At 42.7% G+C, this 15,317-nt stretch overlaps 1 protein-coding gene across 10 annotated transcripts in view; it reads right to left on the bottom strand.

Annotated features, from left to right (window-relative positions):
* The window catches only part of TRIM9 (tripartite motif containing 9), a 104,520-nt gene that overhangs the window by 33,960 nt on the left and 55,243 nt on the right, over positions 1–15,317 (bottom strand). For all 10 annotated transcript variants that reach the window (XM_082384807.1, XM_082384810.1, XM_082384809.1 and 7 more), the window contains exon 3: positions 13,232–13,354. In XM_082384807.1, the coding sequence (XP_082240933.1) occupies positions 13,232–13,354 (123 nt within the window). The remainder of the gene's footprint in view (positions 1–13,231; positions 13,355–15,317) is intronic.

Raw genomic sequence — 15,317 nt, 5'->3', positions numbered from 1 at the left:
CGATTGGATAATGGCTCTTACGGGGAGGGGCTTATAACAACTGGACCCATCAGAAAGGCACGCAGATGTTGGACCTCTGGGAATCGGGTTACCTTGGTGCCTCAAGGGACATCTTCCACAGGTCCCCCTCACTCCCCTCTTCTGGGAGCTGCTCTACGTGGGAGGTCGTGGAGAGCCTGTCAAGGAGCTGAGTAACCTGAGGTGCAGCGGCAGCTTCTGCTCTGGGACAGAAGCCCTCTACCGGTCCCTCCTAAAGAGCAGACATCATCTGAACCCAGATCCTCTCTTGTTCCGATTCTCTTTTCCCTGGGTGGGTGGTACAGTAGGGCTAGAGGTGGAACTTGCTGAAAGACAATGAGCTAATGACAGCAAGTATGCCAGAGAAAGATGGATACAGAATCAAGTTATAATCCACTTAGTATCACTCACTGCTTCACTTCGGAAAGCAGTTTCAAAGGCTATTTGCCAAGAGATGAGTCTACCTTAACCTAGAGAGGCATCTCTCTGAACATGCAGTTTTTGTCTCCAGGAAGTTGTCTTTGCCCAGTGTCAAGGGCATGGCAGTCCTTGAAAAGTTTCCTTCTTTAGAAATGTTCATCTTCTGTGTCCTCTGCTCAGTGACCCAAATCCTGAAGCAGTTTTTGAAGCACAGAGTTGAACAAGGGTTTTCTAGGAACCACAATTACTCATCCTCTATGTTTATACTACTTGGCAAAAGCCTCAAAAATAACCACCATTCTGGATTTTATGGGTAATAACTAAAAGGGGTTTTAATAACAATTATTTTAAAACTTTTCCTTGTTCCTTCTTTTCAGCTTTCATTATAAATTTATTTTCCATGAAAGATTATGACATCCTCTTTCAAAAACAATAGGAAAATAGGTAAAAAAAAAAAAAAAAAAGCAAATCACCTCACCACTCCAATGTAAATGGTTAAAGCATTTTGATATTTCCTTTCAGTTTTTTTTTCCGAGCTAGATTTAGTTATAGCTGCAATTATAGTATGTGACAATTTTATCTCCTCCCACTTAACACCATATCATAGGCATTTCCCGTGTTGCCGCCATCAATAAATGTTACTGGTTACATAAATATCTGATTGCGTGGCTTATCATAATTTATTTAACCTATTTTTTGACACAAAGTTCTTCCTAATTTTTTGACAGTTCATCCATTTATTATTGTTGATCTTCCTTTCTGATTTATTTTCATAAAATATACATAAAACTTACTATTTTAACTATTTTTAATTGGACAATTCCGTGGCATTACATACATCCACATTGTTGTGCAACCATCATCACCAACCATCTCCAGAACTTTTTCTTCTTCCCAGACTGAAGCTCTGTACCCATTAAACACTAACTCTACATTCCCCCCTCCTCCCAGCCCCTGGCAGCCATCAGTCTGCTTTCTGTCTCTAGGAATTTGACTACTCTAGGCACCTCATATGAGTGGAATCATACAGTATTTGTCCTTTTGTGACTGGCTTATTTTTCTTACATAATGTCTTCAAGGTGTATCCATGTTGTAGCTTGTGTCAGAAGTCCCCTCTTTTTAAGGCTGGATAATATTCCACTGTATGTATATACCACATTTTGTTTATCCATTCATCCATTGATGGTCACTCAGGTTGCTTCCACCTTTTGGCTGTTGTGAATAAAGTTGTTATGAACATGAGAATACAAATATCTGTGTGAGTTCCTGTTTCACTTTTTTTGGTTCTTGTTTTGGTATATACCCTGAAGTGGAATTCCTGGCTCATATGGTGATTCTGTTTAAAACTCTTCTTTTGAGAAATCATTATACTATTTTCCACAGCAGCTGCACCATTTACATTCCCACCAACAACGCACAGGGTTCCAATTTCTCTACATTCTCACTAACACTTATTGTTGTCTGTTTAAAAAAAAAAAATTGCCATCCTAGTGGGTATGAAGTGGTATCTCATTGTGGTTTTGATCTGCATTTCCCTAATGACTAGTAATCCTGAGCGTCTTTTCACGTGCTTATTGTGTATCTTCTTTGGCGAAAAGTCTATTCAAGTCCTTTGCCCATTTTTAAATTGGGTTGTTTGGTTTTTTTGCTGTCTTTTGATGCACAAAGTTTATAAATTTTCATGAAGTCCAATTTGTCTACTTTTTCTTTTGTTGCCTGTGCCTTTGGTGTCATATCCAAGAAATCATTGCCAAATCCAGTGTCATGAAGCATTTGCCCTATGTTTTCATTTAAGAGTTTTATAGTTTCAATTCTTACATTTCAATCTTTGATCTACCTTGGGTTAATTTTTATACATGGCTTTAGGTAACTGCCCAGCTTCATTCTTTTGCATGAGGATAGCCAGTTTCCCCAGCATCATTTGTTACAAAACTTCCTTTTTCCCATTGAATGGTCTTGGAACCCTTGTCAAAAATCATTTGACCATATGTGTGAGAGTTTATTTCTGGGTTCTATTCAATAGTGGTCTTTTGTCTATCTTTATGCCCGTATTATACTTCATAGCTTTGCAGTACATTTTGTAATCAGGAAGTGTGAGAACTCCAATTTTGCCCTTCTTTTGCAAGATTGTTTTGACTATTTGGAGTCTCCTAATATTTTGACAGCTGATTTGTTATTGCTTTTAAACTTTTAATATAATTAAAATAAAAAATAAAATGTAGGCTTTAAAATCTCTTTATCGGAATTGGTGAAAGAAACCAACTTTGATGTGAGGATTGTTTTGTGATTTTGACTGGCGTGGGTGGAGAGATCAAATTTTAAATTCACTGTTTGATTTATTTTCTTCTGACATCTAGCATGTTTCTGTCAAACTACCACCACCGTCTGTTGGTCTGGGCTCAAGGAATGCAAATTACTATATTTTATTATTTTACTTTAAAATCGGAAAGTAAAGAAAGGTTAAGTTTCTGCTTCTTAGGGGGAAAAAAACACCCACAGGTTAAACCCTTAAAAATGCAACACAGGTGACCTACAGCTAATACGCTACTCCTCTCTGCTATAGGAGGCTTGACTAAATTGTTCCCAGAAAATGTTTTTACATTTCAGCCGCCAGCGCATCAATGCTGCTACGTAGCAGAAACCTCAGCAGTCACCATTCACTATCCAAATGGCATCTGGTCTAGACTATGCAGAACTGACTGGTACTGAAAGTCCAGATAACAAGCACAGACTGGATCTGAGTGCTGTAACCCAAAGTAAGTCTGCTTTTGAGGCAAAAAAGACGGAATTGTGTTTACTTTCCAGAACATTCAGCTCAATGATCATTTTATGACCTAAATGTGCTGAAATAAATACATTACTCAGGCCTCATAAAATTCTATGTCTGCCTCTATAACTTTCCTTCTCAAGCAAGGTTTTTTGGCGCCAAAGGAGCTGTGGGAGTGTGGGGGGCTCTGACTACTCTGAAGAAGCTTCACTGTTGCACTGCCAAGAGTCTGTGAGTTTCAAGGCTGTTTGCCATTGGCTCCTGTAGTCCACGGTTCAAGCTTCTTGGAAGGACTCAACATCCCTAAATTCCTGGCTCTCAACTCCCCCTGTTGCCACAATGGATGCTGGTCCATTTTTAAAGCATTTTAATGAACCGTTTTGCAATGATCACAGTAGCCTGTGATAAAAATCACTGTTAAAAATTAAACAGTGGGGTTCCCAGAAGCAGCATTTTTGGGTGTTTCATAACTAACTTTTTTTTTTTATAAGATTGAAAAAATTTTATTTATTTATATATTTATTTATTTATTTTTGGCTGCGTTGGGTCTTCGTTGCTGAGCACGGGCTTTCTCTAGGTGCTACGAGCGGGGGCTACTCTTCCTTGCGGTGTGCGGGCTTCTCCTTGCAGTGGCTTCTCTTGTTGTGAAGCACAGGCTCTAGGCGCACGGGCTTCAGTAGTTGTGGCACGTGGGCTCAGTAGCTGTGGCTCACGGGCTCTAGAGCGCAGGCTCAGTAATTGTGGTGCACGGGCTTAGCTGCTCCGCGGCATGTGGGATCTTCCCAGACCAGGGCTCGAACCCATGTCCCCTGCGTTGGCAGGGGGATTCTTAACCACTGCGCCACCACGGAAGTCCCTCATAATTAACTTTTAGTTTCTCAATTAATCTAGCAAGATCTCCCATCTTATGGAAATCAGCCAGATAATTAAATCTTTTAAGAGTATAAATATTTTTTTCTCTGAGTGTTTTCTTTTAAAGATCTTTTTGATGTGGACCATTTTTTAAAGTCTTTATTGAATTTGTTACAGTATTGCTTCTGTTTTATGTTTCGGTTTTTTTGGCCGCAAGGCATTTGGGATCTTAGCTCCCGGATCAGGGATCAAACCTGTACCCCCTGCATTGGAAGGCGAAGTTTTAAACACTGGACGGCCAGGGAAGTCCCTCTCTGAGTGTCTTTATCAGCTTTCTTACTTGCTACCTTCTTTACTCTGTGTTATTTCTACCACTTATTATTATTATTTATTTCTACATTATATTTTTTTATGAAAAACAATTCTTAGGAAGCCAGGCCATATCACTTTTTCTTTGAGTTCCACATTTCTGTGCAGTGGCTCTGATGCTCCGGAGAAACCCTTGGCACCATGTTTGCAGCTGGCTGGATTTAAGGAGTTTCTTTTATTTATTTATTTTTTATTTAAAAATTTTTTTGACTGCATTGGGTCTTCGTTGCTACATGCAGGCTATCTCTAGGTGCTGCGAGCGGGGGCTACTCTTCGTTGCAGTGCGCGGGCTTCTCCTTGTGATGGTTTCTCTTGCTGCGGAGCACAGGCTCTAGGCCCGTGGGCTTCAGTAGTTGCGGCACGTGGGCTCAGTAGTTGTGGCTCGCAGGTTCTAGAGCGCAGGCTCAGTAGTTGTGGCACACGGGCTTAGTTGCTCCGTGGCATGTGGGATCTTCCCAGACCAGGGCTCGAACCTGTGTCCCTGCATTGGCAGCCGGATTCTTAATCACTGTGCCTCCAGGGAAGTCCGGATTTTCTTTTCTTAAGAAGGAAATGTACAAGTTGCAGGAGTGACACAAATAGGAACTTGGAAACAATCTTCCCTTTTTCATGTGCATTAAAGCCTAAACCAGCTCTCAGGGGACAATTAATCTGTGGTCCACTGTTTCAGAGAAGGCTTCCACAATTTTATAAGCAGTCACCATCTCTTCTGGATGGCAAGTCCTACTGATCACTTGAAGAGCTTTATTTTGTTGAGTGGCAAATTTATAAAGGTCATTTCTTGGGTCAGGATATGACACTGTACCTTTTTGGAAAAGGAGAATTTGAGAACAGACTGTTGTGCCCCTTTGAATACTTAGACTTTTTTAGTGTCAGAGAGTAACCCATGAGAGCTTATACGGTACAAATGTGAAATTTCATTCTGCCTATCCACAACTACATTTTCCCACCACATCTCAAACAGGCCAATCTCTCACCACTCAGCTCAGGTGATACAAAGAGCAGCAAGAACTGAGGTTAATTAAGGAGAATTTCATTATTTTATCCAATATTGACCTTGACACCTTTCCTCCACCTCCATTCACCTCTCCATCGTACATGTGGCTCTTTAAAAATTGTTCTTTAAATCTTCTTTTTAATAAATACTTTTTCTCATGTATTCTCTCTCATCATGGGGTCTGGAGGGATAACACTAATAAATTTTTAGTCTAAGTAAATACTAACTTTCTCTTTCTCATATTTCAAGATATTCTTTCTTAATTAGAATCTATACATTTCCATCACCATTTAAAACAATTTCCTCTAAGTATAATGCAATTCTTTTTTTTTTCTGTCTAAGATACAAGTACTTTCAAGATATAGTCTTGAAGAATTTATTCTTCACAGGTCCCTTTGGTCAGTGGGGATAGTTTTTTCTGTGTGTTCCATAATGTCCTGAAGCAAGATGCCCAACTGATACTTGGAATTAACTCTTTGGTGAGTTACAGGTGAAGTACTTTGACCATTAGATTCATCTAGTAAAATAAATAATTCTCTTGATTTTCTCCTAAAGTAGAATATTGTCTCCTATATTATTACATTCATTGAAACTTAGAGGCATTTAAATTAAGGAAGAACATTTTTAATTTCTCACGTGCCACCATTCTCCCACATGGTTTATGGAAATATGGCAGCTATTTCCCCCATTCTCTAGATACCATCCTCTGTACTAGTGTTATTAATTTAACCACATTGGCAACTAATTATTTCAAAGACAAGTCTGAGGTTTTGAGTTTTTAATCAATAAAAGGATCATTTAGGCGTATTAAATAAATAAAACACATACCTGTTTTGAGGAAGGCTTGAGATTTTAACAGTAAAACTGTGAACTTTCTACCTCAGAAGTGTGAATGCCAATAACCCCATCAATAAACATTGAGTGGAATATCCAAAGCATGCTCTTAGTGTATAGAACACTGTATCCTTGTACAGAGAAGTTAATGAAGGAAGAAATACAAGGTATTTGGAGAGAGAGAAGCATCCTGGTGTGGTCCCACCCACACAGGAGAACATTTACAATTTATGGTGTTCCGCAATGAAAGTGATGCATCCAGTATGGTGTCTTGTAAGATGTGAGATATGGTGGATTATTCCATCATCTTCAAAGTGTGCTTTAAGTGTCCTCTGAAGTTAAGAATGTCACTCATACATGGGTTTAGGCAAAGGGCATTAAAGAAGTTCTGTGACTACGCTTCATTGGCATTGCCAGAGTGGGTTGAGGGTGTTTAAAGGTATGTCCTCTAACCTTGGTGGGTTCCAACTGTGGGTGGTGGCATCCTGATGATTCCAGGGGCATCTTGGGCACTCTGTTCCTTACAGGCCCTCTGTGACTTTTGCTCCTACACGGTGGGAAGCAGAGGACCACAGAATTTGCCGAATGAATTCCCCATTAATGATAGGCTTGTAATCAATAATAACTGTGGTTAAATTATGAAAGTTGACCCCCAAAAGACTTCTGCTGAGGGCAAAGGTTTCAAGCGTTCCAGTGTGCCTAATTTTTCCAAATGTCTTCACTGTAATGAACTAATGGAACTCCTTGCCAGTAGTTTTATGGGAATTGAGTGGGTTATTGACTTTTTCTTTCTAGTTTGTTGCTTTTCTTTCTAGAAATGACTGTAACAGTCAAATCCTATCTAATTACTTTTAAATTCTTTGTGAGCTTGGTCATCTTTCCTTCCCTCCTTCCTTCCTGACTACCTTCTTCCTTTTCTTCCATTCTCTCTCTCTTTCTCTCTCAACCTGAATCAAAGGATTACTTGCCTATTATGAAGCATTGGCAAAATGCCTTAAGTAAGCCAGTAATATCCCTAGTGTAAATTTCTACTCTTAATGATATGGCTGTATAACTAATTTTTTTGCTAACATAATGGGGACATACAGGCAATATATGGTAAATAATAACAAAGATAACAATGACAATCATGATAATGAATCTAACAAAACTCAATGGTACACTTGGATTCAAAATCAAGCATTCCATAGATAACTACAATTGGGACATGGAAGCCCTCTGTAAAAGTGAAAGCTCTATTAAACAGTAAGCTTTATGATTATCCCTCAGCATTCTCACTGAGTAATGTCATTGGTATGTTAATTTACCAACCACACATGGAAATTAAAGATTAGATTTTCTCAGAATATATTTGAATAGCTATAACTATTTTTTTTTCTTTCAGAGGCTCTAGAGTTGCAAGGGAACCAAGAAACCAAGAAGACACCTGTCACCTATCACCTATCATCATAGTTGTGTACTATTCAACACATGAATTCATTCTAAAATATTGGGGAGAGAACACATTTAAGATGATTGTGGAATTATTTCAAATTCTGAATGTTACATAAATAAAAATAATTCTCAGATATTTCTTTGGGCTTACCAAAAGAAAAATGACATTTGTAAAAGTTCCTGAAAAAAAGCATAGATCTCATTAATGGCACATTTTAAGTGTTGTCACAAATTCCTTCTGAGGATCACAGACAATGAAGATATTTTAAAGACTTACTCAGCTAAGGAAGACCTGGGAAGGATGTTAACAACATACGCAGTTCGTACAAGAAAACTGGGGACCCAGCTGACTCTGCTGATAGTGGGAATATTGCCCAAGTAGTACCAAATGTGAGTTAGTAATAGTTTTTGAAAGCTCAAAAGCATTTTTTCCCTCCAGTAGCTTTCTGACATTTGATTAGTTTACCACACCCTGAAAACAGACATTTGGCTCCCAGTGTGTTTTCAAACCACAGAACAGCATTAACTATAATTTATATTTCAGACAGTGTTCCTAAAATATGGTCACATCTGCATATGCCTCAAAGCCTTTTTTTCAGCTTTTAAAAATAGCTCACCAAATTTGGTGCACTATTTTATGTGATGATCAATTATACTCAAGCCGCTAAAGAATTTCCTAGGTTCAGAGACAATCACACCAGCACATAGGCTGATTTTACAATATGAACTCTGGTATTATGGAAAATGAGTCCCTAGGAGCACTTCTTCAGTGTGCTGAGTGAGACCATATTTCCAGTCTTCCAATGACAGCAACCATAAAGCTAATATCTTGAGTACTGTGCTAAGCGCTTTACAATGCCCTGTGAGGTGTCGACTACGTCTAGCCTTATTTTACACACAGGTGAAAGAAATGGAGCTGTAGACTTGTCCATGGTTAGAGATCTAGTAAGTGATAAAGTTTGTCCTCACACCCCATTCTCTATGACCCAGAATCTGGGCTCCTCATCCCTCAGCTCCATCTTGCCTCAGAACCAGAACTGTTCAATCTGCTCAAGCAATCAGTGCTTTCAGAGAGGGGCATGAGTAGATTATAAAGACTGCCTTTATGCACACTTGCTTTCCAGCTCCCCTAGCCTTTTGGATGGCTCAAGAAGAGAAAGTTTCCAGAAAAACACACACATACAACTCTCCTCTTTGTCAGCAAAAAGCAGGCCCCCAAGAGAACTCTGCCAAAGGGAAGCGGAAGACCATAAGATTACCCCTGCCAGACCGTGAGTGATGGGCTAGCCAACAAAGACAGAAAGAAGTACTGTGCTTGGCAAGCGATGTCTATAAAAGGCCAGTCTTTTCTCACAAATCTGAGGAGCCACAGAAGTGACAAGAAAGGGAAGAGGCAGGAGGAGAAAAGCAGAGGGAGGGAGACATGGAGGCTGGCATCAGCAGTCACGGTGTCGACCTTGCTGGTTGTTTTCAGAAGCGGTGACATACAATCCGCTGAAAACAGCGGAGAAACAAATCACTCGAGACGGAAGACAGAACAGCTTTGTTGCCGTGGGCCACAGCCAGCCACCTGTCTCTCATTTCAGTAGCCCTTTGGGATCTGGGGCAGGGAACTCCACCCTGGGCAGGGTGTAATGAGGGCAGGCAGCTGTCTCTGCTCAGTGGTCCCGGAGTGCATCAGTGTGCCTGGCCGGTCAGACCACCAGCACCGATGAATTGACGCTGGACGTGGGGTCCCCGAGACGTATTTCAGCTATTCCTGTGCCATCCTCATCCGTACCCACAGCACAGCCTATAACTGATTTCCACACAGTCCCGTCCTGCAGAGGCAGCACTAAGGAGAGGGAGACAGGGGGCTCTGCATTTTTTGATATGGATAAATGATGTTTTCTCAATCCTCGATCCCCTATCTGTCCAGATTGCTGCCCTTACATCTCTCCCGTATAGAAAACCCAGAGTTGCCACTATCGTCACCCTATGACTTAACACAAACTGTTCCCAGTGTTCTGTTTAAAGATGCCAGGAAAGTGTCTGCAATGTTTCACAAAAGAGATGTCCATTAAGGAAAAAGTTAACATTTTATGGCTACATATTAAAACGGCTGGTCCACTATTAGAGGGAAAATCCCAGCTGTCCAGCTCATTACCCGAAGACAGCTGTGGTTTTATTTTAGATACTCTATGTGGTTCAAATGACATTTTAAGTTCCACTATAACAATAAAAGTTCTGGGTTTCTGCAGGGTGGTAAAAGGAAGGGCTCTGGTGATAATGTTTTTAGTAGTGTTAGAGCAGGAGATGGACACAGAAAGCATCCATCGGTCCTCACGACGAACTGGATGCAGCAAGACCAGGGTGCACTCTGCGGATCACCCTCTTCCTCCCGCACAGCTTGGCCCATCCCTGCAGGCAAGAACGCAAGTCGCCATCAACACACGCCTCCCAGAGTTTGGGCTCCTCCAATGCCAGCTTTTCCATGAGGCGCTCTGTGACCCTTTTAGCTGGAAGTAACTTTGCCCTCCTCACAACTCTACCGACATGGGCCACCTTCTCCTGGAAACTCACTTTCTACCTGCGTTGGAGTCATCTGTGGGTGTGACTGATCTCATCCACAGGACTGTAAGCCCCATAATCCTGAGTCACCTTTGTGTCCCCCTCCCCCTGTCCCTGTGCCCAGCACTCAGCTCCTAGCAGGTGTGCCTTAGGTAGGTGCTGGCTGACTGGTGAACGGATTAGGTAAATCCCCGTATGCCTTCTCTCTGCATTGTACTACCAGCCAGAGGCAGTAGGGGGCCACGGTCCAGATTCTGGGTTCTGAAGCCAGGTTACCAGGACTGGAATTCTGGATCCTTGGACCAGTTCTTAATATCATGGTGCCATGGTTTCCTCATCTCTAGAATGTGGATAATAGTAATAATAACCCTGCAGAGTTGTTGTGAGGAATAGAGGAGTTGATCCCTGTAACACAGTTTGTATAGTGCTGCCTCAAAGAAAGTATCTGCGAACGTTAGCTATTGCTGTTACGAAAGCCAGGGCTTGGTCATCAAGGATGCTCATTCTGTGTTGCTCCTGGGTAACTACAGAATCACATTTCACAGCACTTCTAGATTTTAATTCAGATAAAAAATGGTGACTCCAGAAGAAATTTTCATTTAGGCCTAAATTATCTTGGATGAAAATGCTTATGGATTTAAACCCATTTCCCAGGTTGTTGCAGCTAAATGTATAAGATTAACATCCACATAGTACAACCTTCAGAGAACTTTCTGGGTAAAAAAACAGCATCTTTAATACACCCACACTTGTCTCCCGCACATTTTAGGAATGACTACATATGTTACCATGAAACACACACACAGTCCAGTGGCCCTTTACAAAAGTCAAAAGCAAAAAACTTGATCACAGACACTAAGGGACAGGAGCCTGGAAACTGAGGAGCTAGAGAAAGTCATCTAAGTAAAACTCGCCCTCAGTCAGCACTTTGTGAGTCATGCACGACACGGGTCAGTGTGGGTGTCTCCCAAGGAAAACCCAGGGCTCTCTTCATCACCTGCAGTTCACTGCAAAGGTGCCACAGGGCTGGGGTTGGTGTGGTGCCCCTCAGGGGCTTGTGTCCATTCTAAGATGAAACTGGGAGGGTCTTCCAGTTAGGCCCACCACCCCGAAACAGCAATGGCCTATCTGGAAGAAACGGTAAGATCCCCAGCCTTGGTTTGCTGTCCAAGCCAACAGACTGAGGCTCTCTGAACATTCAATCCCCGGGCACTTTTCTTTCCTAACTCCTGGTTCAGATTCCAACTTCGAGACCTGCAATTGTCTTTAACAAAGAATCTGCTGTACCTCTCCTTGATGCAATTGCTCTTCTGTGTCACATCGGGAACACTCAGAGGGACATGGCCCTGATACAGCACCAGTGAGGTCAGGCCGGCCAACTTTATCGTAGGGCACAGCCCTCACAGGCCCTTTCTGGCTTGGACCCTGTTGTCACAGCTCAACCTCCATGTCACAGGCACCTTCAGAATGACAGGTGGGTAAGTCACAAAGGCAGGGGAGAAAGGTTTATATTCCAGCCACATCACTGCCCTGGCTTTGGGGAAGGAAGAAGCGGGTATGTGGATCTAAATGTGTTTTGAGGAGCTGCAGGTGGGTAGCAGAGGAGGGAACCTTAAGAAAGAAGACAGAGTTGGGGTTTCCTTCAACTTTGGAGAGACCTGTTAAGCTTCCCTGGGGAAATGTTTCTCTTTTCATGCTGCCCAGCTCCCCATGTTCACAGCAGAGTCCCCTGGGCCCTGGGTGCTGGTGTGTGTTGGGCACAGATTAAGGACGGTGACTCCGCTGCTCAGGGCTCAGCATTGCCGTCTTGCTGCAGGTCTTGCTGAGGTCTCGTGCCCCAGCAGGCAACTAGTTTCTTGCCTTGTTTCTAGTAACCATGAACTGGGCACTGGCCCTGCTTGAAGCTTCCCTGCCACCAAGCTTTGGCCCCAAATCTTGTAAGCTCTGTTGTCTTAGTTCTTCATTTTGAAACTCTCCCTTGGCTCTCCTACTGGAACCCCACTCTTTTAGAAATGGGACCTCCTTTGGTTCTTCAGGGACTAAAGCCTGTTCCAAGCCTGCTGGGGATATCTGCCACTTCCTGGGCTGCTCACCAGACGCCAGCTCCCCCGAGGCTGTGTCCACTCACTGTTGCCCAATACTGAAGCTCCCTGATGCAGACTGCCTGACCCCAACAGAGGACCAACGGTCAGACCTCACTTCTCCCTCCACCCCAATGCCAGGCCAACATGGCACACTGCCCACCCACCACCCTCTGGTAGCCACCCTGAGGCTACTGGTCATGTATGTGGCCCTCTCCTGATGGCCTACTTCTTGCTTCCTTCGGCTGGGCGCTGCCCGTCTACGTCTATCCAGCCTGCTCTCACGTGTCGTTGCCCTGCTCCAAGGGGGCAGTAGATGGGGTATCAGATGTCTCCAGGAAGATCAGTCCTCCTGCCAACAGGGCCCCAGACTCGTAATCAATTGATTCTACTGTGTGATGACCAAAGTCTGTACAGCTGTTCAGTTGCATAGTTTGCTTCAGAAGTTAAGACAAATCTTGTTTGTTTTCTGGAAAGTACAGATTCCATTTCCCAATTCAAAAATACATTTGCCTCTGCATAGTTGTCTGGCCACTCTGTCTAAAATTTCAACCCCCATCCTTCGTATTCCCCATCCATTTTTCCTTATTTTTTCTTAGCACTTTTTACTAACATACTGCATATTTTACTTACTTACCTTGCTTCCTGTTTATCCCTTCTGGTAGAATATAAGCCCCAGGAGGGCAGGGATTTTTATTTATTTATTACGTTTGTACCCAGAGCAATTCCTGGTCCAGAGAAATCCCTCAATGAGTATCGGTGATGTAAAGGAGGGAGTGAGTGGTGAACGAAGGGACGTGTGTGCTTCTCCCCCTGGCCGGGCTACTGGCCATCCAAGGCTGTGGGCGGACGTCTGCCTGTCACACCCTGGGATGTGGCCTTCTGCTTCCCCCAGGGCGCGGCACTCACCTTTAGCTTGTGCTCGTGCTCCTTGTTGACACGGGCAAGCAGCTGGGCTTTCCTCCTGTTGAGGGCGTCGATGAGGGCGTCACACTGAGCTACCAGGCAGGCCTCAAACTCCACGCTGTTCTCCTGCGTGAGACAGCACAGCTCTCAGCCGCCAGGTGCCTGGGCACCTGGGGCTGCCAGAGACAGCAGAACCCCTGTCCACTCGGGGGGCGGAAATCCCTGCTGAAGGGAAGGAAGAGGAGCCCCGTCCACAGTGCACATTTGCTTTTTACAAATAATGGAATAAATTTTATTCCACAGTGGTGGTGTTTCACTTTAAATTTAGATTCAAAGGAATAAATGTTACTGAATACATTTATTCTTATCAGAAGAAAATCATCTCCACAGTTTGACTTGTACCAAGTAAAATAAAGTTTTAGTTTGTAGAGTTGAACATGAATCCTTTTGAGGGCTGGCATGTGCCCAGCTGTGCACGGTGGAAGGTGGCATTCAGAAAGGCTGGTTGCTGGGGGAATGGGGTATTGTTGAGGCATGAGGGAGAAAGAATCATTGAATCCAGGGGGACAAAGAAGAAAGCGGATGGCAATCGTCTTCGATATGAAACAATAATCCAATGACAACAGAATAATCATGGGCAAAAGCACTTGCTCCTTTCATTAAAAAAGCAAGTCATGAGTGCATGTAGGCAGTGAAGAATAACTGGTATACGTAACAGGCATCAGCCTGCTGTAAAAATCAGATGTGAACCAACCAGCTTGTGGGGAACAGTAAGCATGTTCTAAATGGATTATAGCTTTCCCATGACGTTTAAATTGAATGCTGGAGCTAAAATTTTTTACGTGATTTAAATCTGTACATGCTATAGACATTTCTTTTAAGCAATTCGCTCCCTAAATTATAAGCATTCATTAAAGGTAACCCTTTCAATAAGTTACATATGTAATTCTGATTCTCAAACCATAATCTGGAAAACAATTGTAATTTACAGCAAATGAAAGCTGAATACTCGTCACATATACAGTAATAGTATTGAAAAAATAGCAGTCAACTGAGTAAACTGAGTAAAATTTGGGGGGCTGGAAAGGAAGGAACATCTTAGCCTATCAAATTTTAATTTATTCCCAAAGTCATCAAGAACTGTGTCTCTCTTTTTTTTATGTATATATATTCTTGGCTCTGAAACTATGCATTTATTTTATTGTATTTAAAATTTTATTTATTTATTTAATTTTTAAATTTTTGGCTGTGTTGGGTCTTCGTTTCTGTGCGAGGGCTTTCTCTAGTTGCGGCAAGAGGCGGCCACTCTTTATCGCGGTGCGCGGGCCTCTCACTATTGCGGCCTCTCTTGTTGCGGAGCACAGGCTCCAGAAGCGCAGGCTCAGTAGTTGTGGTTCACGGGCCCAGTTGCTCCGCGGCATGTGGGATCTTCCCAGACCAGGGCTCGAATCCGTGTCCCCTGCATTGGCAGGCAGACTCTCAACCACTGCGCCACCAGGGAAGCCCCAAGAACTGTGTCTCTTAATATAAGGATCTATGGACAGGTATTAAGTCACTGTCTCAAATGCAAGGTCTTATACACGCCTGTATAAGGCGTGTATTTGTAATTGCTTCAGCAATGACTTCTACAAATGTTAAGTTTTGGTGTTCATGGCAATTGCTTTTGAGCTCTCACAGAACTCTCCTGGAAAACATCATTGAAGAGCTCTCTATGTCCCAAGCAGGGTAATATTGGTAGGGAGGGGGCAGCTGTCTTCATACAGGCTCTGATTTAAAGTGGAAAGAAAGCTTTGCTCTGATGAAGAGGTGAGGGGCAGAGGCAAGCCTGGGGCTGCACACTTTATGCCAGCAAAAGCAAAGAAGGGACCAACTGATAAACTCCACTGCTTTGGAAAACAGAAGGAAGTGTACAACCGTTAGGTTGTTAGGGAATAAAAAGTTTTAACATGGGCCTGCACGCCAACTAAAGGCAAAGAAATCAGTGTGAGATGCTCTGGAAGCCAGGCTTACATTTAAAAAGCCATTTCTGCCTTGACATAGGTTAAATATTAACTCAGAAAGCCAATCTACTGGAGGCCAGAGCTCAGGT

Source organism: Balaenoptera borealis, assembly GCF_965194805.1.
Source record: "Balaenoptera borealis genome assembly, chromosome: 3".
NCBI classification, from domain to species: Eukaryota; Metazoa; Chordata; class Mammalia; order Artiodactyla; family Balaenopteridae; genus Balaenoptera; species Balaenoptera borealis.
The sequence above is the reverse complement of the archived record's forward strand: the minus strand, read 5'-3'. Positions and strand labels throughout refer to the sequence as shown.